The following is a 15,805-nucleotide window of genomic DNA, read 5'->3' as shown; positions in this document are numbered from 1 at the left end:
TTAAATGACATATAGGTAAAGAAAAAAAAAAAATGAAAAAATTTTAGCAAATTATCTGTCATGTGTCTGGTTGAAGCTTTGGGGCAAAAACAGACAGAAGATATTTTGGAACATATTGCAGATGCAGTCACACAAATGTGTGCAAAAATACATAAACACACACACACACACACACACACACACACACACACACACACACACACACACACACACACACACACACACACACACACACACACACACACACACTCTCACTCACATATACACTTAAATTCTCTCTACAAGTTCTCACTAAGTGCTTTTTTCAGCTGCGCTAGCTACCTTTCAACCACTGCTCTGGACACAGCTGCCTCAGCAAGCACAATTTCATCCCAGCTTAAAGAAAAAAAAGAAGAAGAGAGGATTGAGTCAAGCTCAAAAAGTAAAGATAGAATGTGTGTCTTCAACATGGCCTTCAAAACTCACTGAATTTTTAATTCATCCTCAGCCAGAGACCGGGGGCCTCCGATGAAACCTTTCAACAGCCTCAGGAGCAGACAGTTGGGGAAAAGCGGGGTTCCCAATTACTTATCACAGAAAGCAAGCAGCATATAAAAAAGAAACCAAAAAAAACAAACAAAACAGAAACAACAGAGAAGTATGAATCTCACAGTCCAGACTGTTTCTCTCTGACTCACACAGGCCAACGACGGGCTGTCCGCCATACAGTTCACTGGCACAGAAATCTCTGTTAGCTACAGGTCAATTTCTTGACTTAAAGTTGACCATTAAATTCCCTTTGGGTTTAGGTGGAGGGCGGTGAGAAAAGTCATCACAGCTCAGCTTCCAGCAGTACTCCTGCCGGCTGCAGTTTCAGGTGGAAGCTTTTCCTCAAAATATGGAAAATGATCAAGAACCCATGTAAAGTTACAAAAAGCATTTTGCTTTTGGCATTTGTTACAGTTGCTGTTGTCTTCACATGGTTTCTTTTTTTTTTTTTTTTCTCGTCTCCTACGGGTAAGAGCCGTCACCACTGGAGATGTTTCTTGAATGGATTTCAGCAAATAAAATAATCTTTGTCTCGCCCTCTGCTCAAGGAACTATGGATGTCCTCTGTTGGCAGGCAGGTGAAGATGTGGTGCACTTCTCCTCCCCTAAGTGATTCAAGGATGAGTGCAAAGATCTAACAAAGGACAGGGGTGTAGGGAAAGTCCAAGACATTGTAGGAGAAGGGTAAGGGGAAAGAGAAATTGAAATATAACATACATAGAGAAGCAGGGAAATAGACAAAGGGGAAAAAAGTAAGCAATAACAAAAAGAATGGAAATCATAAAGATGAAAGAAATAACAGAGAAAAGAAAAAAGCATTAATGTAATATTATCTACAGTGCTAAAATGAAATACATATTCTATCTTTTTCAATAAAGGATAAACAAACTAAATGAGATTCGTTAATATAACAGATACAGATCAAAGGAACTGCAGCAGAAGAAATCCAATCACAGATTTTTCTATCTGCAGAAAATTCTTAAGGGATTGTGTAAAGGGTGTTCGATGTACTTTGAAACTGGATTCTAAGCGTCTGTGTCTTGTTGCTTCAGCAGTTTTGATGCCTTGGATGTGCGATTAGCTCATGCAACCCACAGGGTGATAACTTCATCTACTTTCAGAGGAATCTGGATCCAAGCATGCCTGAAGATTTACGTCCTTATTGTCTCGTGTGGCCAGCTGATCTGGTGATAAACTGATTCTCACCTCTGGAGGAAGCAGTTGCTATACAGCTGTGCACACTGTGCTGACTGTGAACTCTGTCTCACTGGCCATGATGTCAGTGGGCTGGATGTTGCGGTCATACATAGGGTTCTCGAACGTAGCTCGTCCATTAGTGTTCTCATGGCCCACGTAACCATTGAAGGGGACTTTGGGCCTTCTTCTGAAATGAAATGAATCAGTATGATAAACAACAAGTTGTGTTCACACTAGGTGTGGACAATTTATCCACTATATGTGTGTCACAGTATGGATTTTGCTGTGCTGATTTTTACTGGAACAAAATCTATTTTAATTGTCACATTAGCACTGTGGGGATCCCACATGGGAAGCTCACTCGCTGACTGACTCATTCTGTCATTACTACTTCAATCTGCCTAAGTGTGATGAACCAGTTATTGTTCTGGGTAGGGAGAGGAGATTCTCGCTATCACAGATGGTGATTTCCTCCTTTTGAGGTCAACATAGGCCTTTTTGGATCGCAAAAATCCATATCAAGTTAATGTATTTTGGACAGTGAATGCAAATTTATCGTTCAAAAGAAATCAAGAAAAAGTAAGATCCTTATGTGAAAACAGCTCACTTCAAGTAACCTTTGACTAAAAATTCTTCCAATTTAGACATTATTTCTGAACCAGTAGTATCACTACCAAAACAATGTCATAATGTTGCTTGCAGATGATGTAACGGTGTGAAAAATATCAACGATTCGAGCCTTACCTGTGTTTGTAGAGGTAAAGAGCAAAGCCTGCAATGATCATGGCTATAAAAGGCACTAGGATGGCTGCCGCCACTGAACTGCTGTTGGAGGCAAAGTTGTAGCCTGGGTTGTCTCCTCTGGGATCTAAACTCTCTGGAAGCAAAAGAGATAAGACATCATGCCTTTACTTCAACATTACTTCAGTACAAAATGACTTCAGCAGGAAATATTATAATCGAACCCTAAAAATAACACAATTAGAAAGAACAAAGAACAAGACACAAAAGATCACACACAACAAAAGTGAAACGATCCTCCAGACCCTCTGCCAAGAACTTGACCTGACAAAGGTTTAAGACAAATTAACAGAAAAACAGTGAAATAAAATGAACTGCAATAGCTGAAGGGGGCTACCAGGAACGCTCCATTTGCTTTACCCCTCCGCCCCGAACATCATATTCCATTATCCTAACAATGACTCCTAATTTCCTAATTACTGACATCAAAGGCCGACAGCTATTAACTCCTTTCATATTCATTCTCTAATTTATAGAGGTGTGCCTTTGCAACAGCAACTGTGGAGGAGTGACAGCCCACCTGTTTGCCACAGAATGCCAAAAAAGCTCCAATAAAGGACGAGTGACAAACAAGAAGGAATTCAATTAGTGGGTTTTTTGGTGTTTGCCAATCAACCTCCTGTCGGATGAGCTCGAGCACACAAACAGATGCACAAACACACTCACGCAGGCAAATGGTACTTGCGATTACACCCCGACTGAGTTAAAACAAAACACAAAAACATCGACAAATTGAGTAGGACGATTTCCAACCCACCTCACAAACTCATATCCGTTTTGCTCATACACACTTAAACACATGTACACATGAATACGCTGGCACCAGCCCCCGTCCACTGTATTCAAAAGAGCTGCTTGCTCAATCAGTGCACTGTGTTACGGTGGAAGCAGGGAGAGAGGGTTGTGCACCTGCTGTTCAAGTACCTTTCTCATTACAGCAGATTTTCACATCCACAACACACAGTTTCATTTTCACTCAACTTTCTCTGTGCATACACACACTTAAACTATGTTAACGCCGCATACCTTTATGCTAAATTCCAAATTCCCGCTCATATCAGACTCTTTTTGCACCAAGACTTCTGCTTTTTAATCTGTCTTGCAGTCAATATGGAAGCCACTCAAACCTGGGCTTCACTTTTTATAAGCTGCAGAATGTCTTGAATTGTGAAATCTTTCCAACACAAGCACTATTGACATGGATTATATAAAATAAGATGAGTGTCACATATGAGGGAGCAAAGAATCTGAACGTAGAGGCTTTCAGCTCTATTTAAGTGTAGCTTTTGTCACATACTGTATCTCACACACATACAGCGTTTTTTCTTATTTCTCCATGTTTACCTTCCTTTGCTGAGCACAGTGTGCAACAGGGACAGGCTGTCAAGTCTACTTGAAAAACAACGTTTTCTAATTAACCACAATTGATGTGCTGAGTTTAGTGCTGGGAGAACATGAGTACATATTTAACTTTATGTATATCAGATTGCTCTGCAATCTTATGTGTGCACGCAGAAGTGAGATTAAGTCCAATTTATGGAGGTTTATAGAAAAGCCTAAAATTGGTAGTAAATTTGGGAAAGATGTTTAATGTCCAAGAATGTTCCCTATATCTTAGAACATCATGGCATTTTTTGCTGATTAGCATAACGTTTTACAGAGGTTAATTAATGTGTTTTCTCCGTTCACACATACTGTACCATGCACTTTTTTAACTGGATTGTTACAGTGGATGACAGCAGTAAAACAATGTTGTGAACTAGCAAAAATTAAATAAGAGGAAAATCCCCCATCCTTTCTTCAATACTTAAGCGTTTTGCAAAAATTCCAGCATTTGATTTACGTGCACCAATTAAAATGCACATTATCACAAGTAGATAGAGTCTTACATATTCTATTTCTCCCTTCTATGTGTGCCTTGTTTCAGTAGGTTCACACAGAAGAGTGGGGAGTGTTTGCAGTTGTAGTTGCATCAATCCACAGGGAAAACGGGGTAATAAAAGTCTTTCACACATACACACACATGACAGCTGCAGGATGTAAGGATTTGCTGTATATATACTGTAGCAAAAAAAAAAAATCACAGCGAAGAAGATCACGTAGGTGGGATTTTCTAGGTCACAAACATGAAGCGGAATATATGGATAGCTGAAGCTTTTTGAAAAAAAATGTTCCATACCTATAAAAAGCATAACTGAAGTCATTGAAGGAACCAAAGAGTGACCCTTTAAGCAAAGATGATATTTTCTGTATCAAAATATTTTTCTGTATCAAAACTGAATCCTTCCTCTCCGTGAAAGATTCAGTGTAGCTGTGTTGTGTGTGAGAGCAGCATGTGCATTCGGATGTCATTTTCTGGCTATTAATCATGTTTCTAAACTGTGTTAGCCTCTTTAACCTGGATTCACGGCCGCATTCTCTAGACGTGTTTTACATTTGTAAAAAGGAAATGAATGACAAATCGAACACAGCAAATTACATGCTGCGAAAGCACTTGCAGCTGTGCTTACGGATGCTATATACGGTCCAGACCATAAGTATTTGCACAGTTACACATCTTTAGTTCTTCAGGGTCTGAGGTTTAGCACATTCATTTCCAAATAAAATACTGGATACTACATTGATGGGCCAAGTCTCAGCTTTAATTGGAGTAAATTTACATAAATATAGAAAGAACTTTGTGGGAAATATAGACACACAGCTGTGTGTCGTTTCAATGTTAGTTAATGCACCAAAAAAAAGCTCACATGTGGCTCAGAGTTGACTGAGAGCTGAGAGTTGCCATTTAGATTATGTCTGTCAATATGAGGGTTGAAGAGGTGACCATGCAAGTGAAGAGGATGATAATGAGGTTCAAGAGAAAAAAAGCAAAAATCCATCAGAGAGATATCAAAAGTAGTGGGCTTGCCAAAATGGGTAAACTCTAAAAAAGCAGTTGTGTACAAGAAACCTAGTCCAGACAAACCCCTTTTTGACTGCACAGCAAGCCAAGAATGCTCTCCAGGATGTACATGTTTCCTTGTCAACAATGAAGAACAAACTTCATGACCATAACCTCGGAGGATTCACCAGAAGATGCAAACCTCTGGTAAACCTCAAACATAACTGGTGAAACAAAAACCAACCTCTGTCAAAATGATGGAAAGAGGAAAGAGCGAAGAAAAAAGGAAAAGCTCATGACCCAAAGCCACCACCTCATCTGTCAAACATGGCAGTGGTTCTGTTATGGCTTGGGCACGTATGGCTGCCGGTGGAACTGGGTCCCTGGTGTTTATTGATGATTTCACTGGAAAGCATCACCAAGGGCAGACACAGGGTGTCTGCTGATGTCTGTGGGTCAAAGACTTCAGGCAGTCACATGCTGCAATGGATTTTCCACAAAATATTAAATATGGTGATTTTGTTTTACTTCATGTGTATCTGTCCAGTTACTTTTGAACCTGTAAACTTTGGGCACAATGTGTTAAAATGTGCAACTGTCCAAATACTTATGGTCTGGCCTGTATACTTTAAAAGAAAGATTTCAGTGATAGAAATCCTGACAGGAAAAAAAAAAAAAGACATACAGTCTTCCCCCGGGGGACCACTTGGTCCCAGTCGTTTCTATAACCAAATGGACAGCTCACTCACCCAGTCTCTGGAGACCAAACTGGCCAAAGCCTTTTCCTCTGACAAATCCCTGGTACACAAAGGAGTTGGATGAGGAGATGTAGGACACCTAGGGAAAGAGAGGAATGGAAGACAGATACTTTGTGTGTCATATCCAGGCTTTACAAAGGAGCGTATCATCAAAGTGTCAGCAGCTGGTGCAAACAGAAAATGAAATATCACGTCAAAGGAGCTGAGAGGTGCTCTTATGGCTGACATTTAATATCACGTTTTTCTGCTCAAGAGCACAGACTCACTCAGCCGCGCTGCACACGTACAAGCATGTTACAGAAGAGGAATGCTCCACTTTGCACGAGACAAGCTTGTATGTAAACACTCACGGTTGCGCATCTAGTGGAATGTGCACATAAAAACACATGCGGTGGCACACATGCATATACTGTGAGCTGCTTTTTGAATTATATCTGGAGTGTGTGTGTATATTAAAGGTTGGGCGATAATACGGGGGAGAGGAGCGGAGGGGTCTGTCGAGTCCTGATTACCAGGCCATGATTTAACTGACATTTTAATTAAAGAGAAAACTCTCGGTGGGCCCTCCATCTCCCCAGAGTGACAAGGTTAGTGTGCATGTGTGCTTGTGCATATTTCACAATATAGGCATGGATTTGTGTGTGTGAGTGTGATGTAACATCTTTGCAGTTACAAAGAGAGGAGTTGTATTGAACTCGACCCTGGACTTGAACTTACATGTCCGTCCAGGGCCCAGTTGTCTATTTTGAACTTGTTGACGAAGATCTCCACAGGGCCTCTGATCTGATGGACCTGCAGCAGCAGCTGAGCTTCCTCCCTCTTATATGTACCTACAAGACAAACAGGTTTGCAGTAATTTTAGAGGGTTTACATTTATTGACAACACTTAATGGTATTTGAAAATATATTTTCAAATACCACATATCAGATTTTGTCAGGGATAGAATGATAAAGTCGAGACTTATTTCTATTGACCCTGATGTTTTCACAGCCCATCAACCTTTGTATAAAGTGGAGACAGGAGTTTATTGCCTGACATTGCAAAATAAGCACCAAACATAGACAATTGACAGTCAAGAACAAACAGTCAATTAAAATGTATAACATCACATCATGAAAGACAACAGTTAAGAACTAAAAACATTTTAAGATACCATCATTGTACTCAGGAACTCTGTCTAGCAGCCAGTGTTTTGGTTTTGACTTAAAGCTGGAGGAGATTGGACTCACTCTTAATCAACTTACTTTTACTTATTTGTAAAACACTCAGAACTTCATTAACGCATTATATCTCAACTGTCTTATTAGGACTTGTAAGGCAGGTCTAAAATTGTCATTAGAAATTTTCAGCTGATGACATTTCCACAGCTAATAAATTCTCTGACTCTTCAAAGCTTGTGGTAACACTCAACAACAATGGGCTCCTCTAGGCAACTGACAGAGGATCTGAAAATAAAGCTGATTGATGCCTACAAAGCTGGGGAGGCTATAAAAAGATATTAAAGAATTTCCAGCTTGACATTTCCACTGTCGCAAATTAAGAAGGTCATTGAGAAATGGCACTTAAGGGGAACTGTGGAAGTCAAGACAAGATCTGGAAGACCAAGAAAACTTTTCTGCTTGGCAGAAAGTTAAAGCAAGACCCCCATATGACTGAAAAGCAGCTGCAGGAAGGTTTAGCTGACACAGGAGCGGTGGTGCACCGTTCCACTGTGCAGGGTTGATCTATAAACAATGGAAGAGTAATCAGAAGGAAACCTAACCTACGACCTCATCAAAAAAACTAAGGTAAGTTTTAAAGTCAGCAAAACAACATCTGGATAAACCAGAGTTGTTTTTGAAACCAGTGCTGTGGACGGAGTTAAAATTGAGCTCTTTGGCCACAATCACCAAAGTTGTGTTTCAAGAATGTTTTTTTTTTTTTTTTACTTTTAACTTCAAAAATCAACAAAAAGTAATGAATGATTTGCCCAGGGGTGCCTAAACTTCTGCACGCAACTGTACTTGACACTTAATGTATACACTAGGAATTTAAAAGCTAAATCTGACTCATCCTCTGATCATGTTGTGCTGACTCCTTCCTCTGGGTCTAACAGCCCTTCTTTGTTATTAACTGTAGTCTTTACTGAAGCTCAAATACAACTGGAACTTTAGTTGCAACTTTTGTACATAAAGACCAATTTGCGAGCAAACATGGTTTCCTCCCGTTTGCTCACTTCAATAGCACTTTAATAGTGAGACTATCACAGATGACAAATAAAAACTTTGAACGCACATGTCTGCACTTGTCGGGGACTATTTTCAGCTGCGGTTTTAGCACACTAGTGAGTATTTACAGCAGGATGACGGTGTACATGAGATTGACTCAAATTAAACCTGAGTGCTCATATTCATGGTAATTGGGGAGCATGTAACCCAGTGCAATGACATGGCTCACTGATGTGTTTTTAATAGTTTTTTGGAATCTGAGACAAAAGTATTCATAAAAAACTGTTTTGTGAATATTTTCTGTGGATTATCATACTTAGTGTTACATTTTAAAATAAAGCAACTTAGCTTGTTTATTATTCACACACAACAACAATCTATAAGTCTCAATCAGAAACATTACTTTTTTGTGGAGAGTGTGGCACTCAGTTTGTAGCTCTAGAAACTAATTTTTACTGCACTGTGATGAAGATTGATAGCACCTAGGTAGAGAGGAGTTGAGTGTCCAAGCCGTTTACTGATGCAAATTTGCATCTTAATGATCACAGCTGCGCAGTGATTATGCCACGGGGAAAAGAATAAAATGTCTGCTGTTCTGTAACGGCAGCAATGATCTACTCCATGCAGGGACCACATTCATTTGTTGCTCTTTGTCCTCACTTGAATTTGTCTGACAATTGCCTGCTTTCATAAAACGCCTTACAGGGGGTCTCTCATATGAGAATCATGTCAAATAAAAATCGAAGAGTCATACGGGTGTGTGTTTGTAGGTGTGAGAGTTTTTTGAAGGTCATGACTGTGACTTCTGTTTTATGAAATACCAACCGGCCAGTTTGAGTTCCACCCCGCTGTGGTCGATGAGTGTCCCGTTAACCCGGTTGCTGAAGGGTTCAAAGGCAGTGATGCTGAGCATGGCCGGCTGCTTTTTCCCCAGGTACTCATAGGATCCCCTCCATAGAGAGTTCTTCGCGAATACACCGCCAGGGACTGAAAGATGTGAGATTTAGCATTAAACTGCACGATCGAGTACACAGGGATGTCAAATCATCTGCTTGGTTATTTTACTGGTTAGGATACATTTAAGCTGAGAGGAGGAATGAATCAGTGACACATGATAAGTAATACAGATAACAGAGAGAATTTATTATAATGATAATTTCTGTAATGAAGATAAATACTGATGAATTTCCGTTTCAGATATCAAACTCTTTTGAGATGACACCTGAATAAAAGTCTAACATTTTGAAACACAACAAGCACCTGTCTTACCTGGTAATTTGGAGGGTGGCTCCTGCACTGTCCCCACGGGGCTCTTACCGCTTGGGCGATTATCAGCTGAAGAACACAACAACACAACATTAACAAAAGAAAATACCTACAAAGTTTATCCTGTAAACAGGTACAGTGTATGCTTCAGGAAGTGAGAAGAGAAGATCACATTTTCACTTTCAGAACAGCAGCTCTGAGGTAACTGCAGTGGGAGGGTGTCATCATCAGCACTCCCTGTCTACCTCCACGCCAAATAACCCCTGCGGTGGCCAGAGTGAGAGATGCCTGCGACAGGACTCCACTCATGACTCAAACAGCAGCCCGGGTGTCCCCGTGAGGCCACAGCTCAGTTAGAGAAACAGTTTTGCAGCTTTAAGGGAAGAACTTTGTTGATGCCTTACTACTCACACGGGACTGCAGGACTATACCATTGTAGTAAACATACACCCACACAGGCAAACAGAGCAAAGAGGGCTTTACACCCAGCTGCAAACAAAGACAGGTACACTGATGGTAGTTTATGAGCACAAAAATAACCTTGGATAAATGTATACAGACACAAACAAGCACACACATACACACTCCTCCAGCCTTCGACTTTATTAGCTGCCAGTCTTTTGAGCTGCCTTTCCATCACTGCGCCCACAGGTGCTGTTAATATCCTGTATGCGCTAAGGCCAGAGCTCTTTCTTGTCTTCACTCTTAATGGCATGGCCTTAAAAATACACACCATCCTCTATATTTCAGCTAGGCATGGAATCCATTACACGGAACTCCCCCCCCAAAAAGTATGCCTTTCTCTTTAAGCCATTAGCATTTGTCTACCCTAGATAATTGTGTGTCACTGACTGTTTTTTTTTCCTATATGTATTTAGGCCAATACTTAGGGGTGTCTTAATGGCAGTCTATTAGTCTGCTAGACCTTGTTAACACTGCCTCACCATTTATAACAGGTACTTCTGCAAACCTAATCAATGGGATGCATTGGCCTAATCAGGTTTTGCATCCTTGTTAATGTCTCAAAGCTTGCGTGTATGTGTGCCTCTGATGTGTGTGTGTGTGTGTGAGATTCCATGTAGTGTAATTGTGTGATGGATGGGCCATTCTACGCTGGCATGTGTCTCAGAATAGGCAAGTGGTAACAGTGCTATTCATCAACATTAGCTGAATCCCCAATTTCCCAACCTGAGTCATTGCTGATCAGCAGTACAGACCCCAGTGGTTTCAACAAACACTGCTAATGGAAAGTGCACATTATAAATAGGAGGTGAAGTGTTGTAACTGTTTAATACATCTGTGTATTATGAGGATAGGTGACTGAATCTATGTGCGTGTTTGTGCCTGTCTGCACGTGTTTGTCTTCCCAGACCAGCAGGTGAGATGAAGACCTATGTGTCGGTATTCACTCTCGTCATGTAAATAATATTGTAGAAACTGAACAGCAGCAAAATCAAAAATGGTGTATCTATATCCATGTGTTTTCCTAACTAATATTAAGTATTTTTCCATGTTCCCTTATTGCTGTTATGTAACCATGTTTATACCTGCACAGATAGGTGGTTTCCCTGTCCAGCTCCCATCGGACCTGCAGGTCCTGTGCTCTGATCCTCCGGCCAAGTAGAAACCAGGCTGACATGTATAGATCAGCGTGTAGCCAAGGGATGGCAGTTCAATGGCTCTCACATCAGACTGGGCTGGCAGCTCTGGCTGGCTGCAGTGGTGGGCTGGAATAGGAGAGAGAAAGAGAGGGAGAGGGAATAAAGAGACCAAAGAAGAAGAGAGGGGGGTTTTAGAGAAACAGTTTAAAGTTGGGATGAGGAGATGAGCAGGGAGAGGGATCAGAGGAGCAACAGAAAAAGAAGAGAAAAATACGGTGAAAGAAAGAAAGAAAGTGAAGAGTGCCAAGGTGGACATGTGGGGTAAATGAAGAGCATATGGGATATGCACGTGTGAGATTTTGAGTAAGACAAACTATTGCTCAAGGTTATGTTTCCCACTCAACTACACGTATGTTTTTGCGATGTGAGCAGACAGTGTGCTTACCAATGCATTCAGGTTGAAAACCACTCCAAGTGAGGTTGGGCAGACAAGTGCGAGAAATGGAGCCCTGCAGTAAATAGCCCTTTCTACAGCTGAAGAACACAGTGCTGCTGATCTGTAAGAGGACACACAGGAGGATGTGAGGATGTGGATTTGACAATGAACATATACAGCGCAAGCTGATTTTGCACTGATAGCAGTTTAATTATAAATTTTTGGGTTTGTGATTTGTTATTCCAAAACGTTATTCTAAAATTCTAATGTAATTTATTAAATCACCAATAAAAATGATGGGATATAATATTGGGAATTTTCAACATCTGTTTTATATTTTTTGGGTGTGAACATAATTGTTAAATATATTTCTTCAATAAGCCATTGTCACGGAAGACATTTTGACTTGTCATCGAAGGAAAAACATGTTACCAACTTTGAGAGTGGCTCCATTATATTCAAGTATCCTAGTAAGCCACAACAGTGTAACAGTTAACCAGCACACACAATACTGGACACTGAAACTGTAGCAGCTGAATTGAATGCAGCCATCAATAATTTCACTATTTACACCTTTGCTTTTCCCACTGAGACATGCCAAAATGTTGTCAGTAAAAAGGCTCTATTGCTTCTTCTAAACTTGAATTAAAAAACACTGATTTTTAATATACTGTAATCATGGTTGAGGAAAGTAATAATACTACTGCAATGCATATTTGAATAAAGTATGGTCATCCAGAGTAGGGGATAAGTCCATTACAATCTTCCCCATCATGAAACAGATCATTTTTAAGCCTACAAGCCATGCAGGTAAAAAAATAGCTCATAAGAAGAAAATATTATTAACACGCTTTATGGTATCAGAAGAAAGATGGTTCTGAGCTGAGTATGCTTTCTTTTAACATCAATTTCAAGGTAGTCCTTTCAGTCCAAACTGTGGAAAATGTCTTGTTAAAAAAAAAAGAAAAACCCTTTCAGCCTTTAATTTGATTTTTGGTCAATATAGGAATTAAATTTGATGTGTGACCACATATTCACACCTGGTAGCCCTGGCTGTTGTTCTGATTTCCAAAGAGGGGTGTGCCAGGGTCTCCACAGGTAGTGTGAGTGGGATCTGAAACACAGACACACACACACACACACACACACACACACACACACACACAGACACACAGACACACAGACACACACACACACACACACACACACACCACAATTCTTTAATAACTACTTTCTTGTTAAAGCAAGTCCCATTTAATATTCATGCCACCTACGATATATCACTATCGTGAGATTGTATGGGAAATTTTCATAGGTCTGGTCTGAAATTCTAACTGTAAGAGTAAAGGTCATAAGTTACTGTATGCAGACAAACATGAAAACAATAACACTGTACCTTTTTACCATCTTTAAGGCTGTGGATCAGGACCAAAAGTAACATTTCTCAACTCTCAAGGGGTTTCAATCAGTCTCAGTGCAGTCACCATCAAATCGAGGATATGAGCAAGAAGCAACAGTAGGCCAATCGTTCAAGGGAATTTAGAGCTACTAAGAAGTGCTAGAAGAGTTGCTGTAAAGCAGTTTCAGCAGTGGCTGCATAATGTGCATGTACAACAGAGGCTCTATTTTTAATTAATTAAACCTCACTAAATCTTAGTTTAACCTTTCCCAGATGTCAGTCACTATGGTTTTTCATTTGTGGCTACACAAACTGGCTGTTAGTGGAATTATTGGTCACCCATGGCTATAATGAACTAACTAACTACTAGCGGGTCATATGCTTGCCAGTGTGCATATTTTACAGCTTCCTACTTTAACTTCAAATATCACAACAGGCCTAAGGGCTGCAACTTTGCATTTTATTTCATACTCAATGTGTTTTTGACCTCACAGTATGATTTCCTTGGATTGCTTCAGCGGCATCCCCATTTATACATTGTGACTTAAATGGTTACTCTTCCTTGTTTCCTTTTAACTTGCAAGGTAATAAGTATGTTTTTTTTCCTTTTATCAGTGAAATATGTCGAAATTAACAGGAGAGGGATTAATTTAATTCAGCTAATCACAAATCGCATGTTGCATGCAAATTTGATGAAATGGGTCTTTGTGCAATCTTGCATTGCCAGACCTACAGTTTCTCCACACTATGTCTACACATATCAGAAATGAAAAAAACAATCAATATAGCTTGTTGGCTAGGTTAAATAGTTTTTGCATGCATTATTTCTTGATTGAAAAAGGCAAGGGAGAACATAAGGGGCAGAATGTAAGCAAACCAATGAGTGGCTTCTCTCACACTGATACTAGTGTTATATAAAAATAATTACATACTCAATGTTCTGTAATCTGGTTATAGAGGCCTCAGGCCAGGCACACTGATGCCAGCAACCACTATAACCCGTCTTGTATGTCATTGCTTTGTATGTCATGTAAAACATTCAATATGTCAGACTTATAAATGGAAGACCAAACTAGTAGCTTACCTATGCAAGAGGGTTGCGTGCCACTCCAAGTGCCATCGTACTGGCAATATCTCCTGGTAGAGCCCACCAGGACAAGAGGAGGGTAGCAGGAGAAGGAGACAGAGGAGAGGTAGGTGAATCCTCGGTCCTCCCTCCTCCCCTGGGCTGGCATCCCCGGGTCTCCACAGAACACAGCTTCAAAGAAAAAGGAGGCATGAAAGAGAGAAACGGGGGATTGCGAGGTGATCCGCAAACCATGTTGTGTTTTAATTCAATATTTTCCAGGGGGGATGAAATGTCATACATATTGTAGGCCCACATACTAGGGCAAACCAATGTAAGAGACAAATCAATGACATGTAATGTAATTAGGCATTGCAGCATGGTGCCACTTACGGAAGCACTGTGGTTTCTCTCCACTCCAGTTACCGTTGCCTTGGCATGTTAACACAGTGGGGAGGGACAGTTGGTAACCTTGGTTGCAGGAGTAGCTGATGCTGGAGCCCCAGGTGAAGTCTGTACCAACAACCTGTCCGTTGGGGATGATGGGTGGTTGACCACATACTATTGCTACAAGGACACAAAGAGGCATTGCAGGATCATGAACTGATATTTAAATTACATTTTACAGTTCCAGTCCTTATGAGTTTTAGTGTTTTGGAAAATGACTTCTTTAGTAACAATATAATAGTAATAACATCTGTACTATCCATTTATTCTGTCCTTCCATAATCACTTCTTCCTTCCCTGTAGCCTATACCATCGTCTAGATTATCTCACCACCATATTGTCATTCACACCCTACACCCCACACAACTATACCTTTACAGAGTGGTTTGGTGCCGTTCCAGGTGCGGTCCTTGGTGCAGATAAGAGTCGAGGCCCGGTCGGCGTCCATGGTGAAACCAGGAGAACACTGGAAACTGACTGTGTGGTTGTAAGTAAAATCATTACCTAACTTCACCCCATTGGCTGGCACTCCAGGGTCACCGCAGTTGATTACTGCGGAAGAAATAAAAAAACGTAAAAAAAAAAAGTGAGAACAAATGAAATTTCCTAATACAGTGACAGCAGACGTAGTTGAACACAAGGACAGAGATGCAGAGGAAGTTTGTCTGGGTTACGGAAAAATCAAAAGAAACGTTTGCTACCTCACTATGTCTGAGCAATATTATTAGTTTTTTAAAATTTGTTTTACATTTGACTGTGTTCTGTAAAGCAGGAAATCAATATAATACACTTAGGATGACATATAAACAAGTAAATAAACTATTTAGAATTACACGCTGGATGTAGCCTCAAAATTAATGAACTGTTATTTGCACTTGACCCAAGCACTTCACCTCCCCAACAAAACTTAATCTAAAAAGCAATGTAGTTGATCTGTCTTCACAGACAATTAGCACTCCAGTCATTTATGGACAACCACTTTTGGATGATGTATTTATACCGTATATATACTTTAAAATATTACTTACTATGCAACTGACAGACTTTTCAGACAACATCCCCCCATGGTGTGTTTCAGTGCTTTTTATCTGAAAGAAGTGTCCCTATACTTTGATTGTCTACAGTTTAGAGCTCTTAGCATTCAGAGAGACTAAATCTTGTGATGTATATCCCTCTACAGTAGCTAACTCAGGCTCCAAAATGTAATTTTACATCCT

General features: G+C 40.3%; 1 protein-coding gene across 2 annotated transcripts in view; it reads right to left on the bottom strand.

Annotated features, from left to right (window-relative positions):
- Nucleotides 1–246: 246 nt before the first annotated feature.
- csmd2 (CUB and Sushi multiple domains 2) overlaps nucleotides 247–15,805 on the bottom strand; it is a 162,977-nt gene continuing 147,418 nt past the window's right edge. For both annotated transcript variants that reach the window (XM_040121563.1, XM_040121564.1), the window contains 13 exons: nucleotides 14,961–15,140; nucleotides 14,535–14,708; nucleotides 14,160–14,333; nucleotides 12,717–12,790; nucleotides 11,686–11,797; nucleotides 11,187–11,366; nucleotides 9,643–9,708; nucleotides 9,199–9,360; nucleotides 6,883–6,995; nucleotides 6,157–6,244; nucleotides 2,470–2,602; nucleotides 1,735–1,912; nucleotides 247–1,162 (listed from right to left, as the gene is read on the bottom strand). In XM_040121563.1, coding sequence (XP_039977497.1) covers nucleotides 1,753–1,912; nucleotides 2,470–2,602; nucleotides 6,157–6,244; nucleotides 6,883–6,995; nucleotides 9,199–9,360; nucleotides 9,643–9,708; nucleotides 11,187–11,366; nucleotides 11,686–11,797; nucleotides 12,717–12,790; nucleotides 14,160–14,333; nucleotides 14,535–14,708; nucleotides 14,961–15,140 — 1,616 coding nt within the window. In that variant the 3' untranslated portion in view covers nucleotides 247–1,162; nucleotides 1,735–1,752. The remainder of the gene's footprint in view (nucleotides 1,163–1,734; nucleotides 1,913–2,469; nucleotides 2,603–6,156; nucleotides 6,245–6,882; nucleotides 6,996–9,198; nucleotides 9,361–9,642; nucleotides 9,709–11,186; nucleotides 11,367–11,685; nucleotides 11,798–12,716; nucleotides 12,791–14,159; nucleotides 14,334–14,534; nucleotides 14,709–14,960; nucleotides 15,141–15,805) is intronic.

The sequence above is a fragment of the Xiphias gladius genome, chromosome 24 (genome assembly GCF_016859285.1).
Source record: "Xiphias gladius isolate SHS-SW01 ecotype Sanya breed wild chromosome 24, ASM1685928v1, whole genome shotgun sequence".
Classification (NCBI taxonomy): Eukaryota; Metazoa; Chordata; class Actinopteri; order Istiophoriformes; family Xiphiidae; genus Xiphias; species Xiphias gladius.
This window is presented reverse-complemented; position numbering and strand designations above follow the sequence as displayed.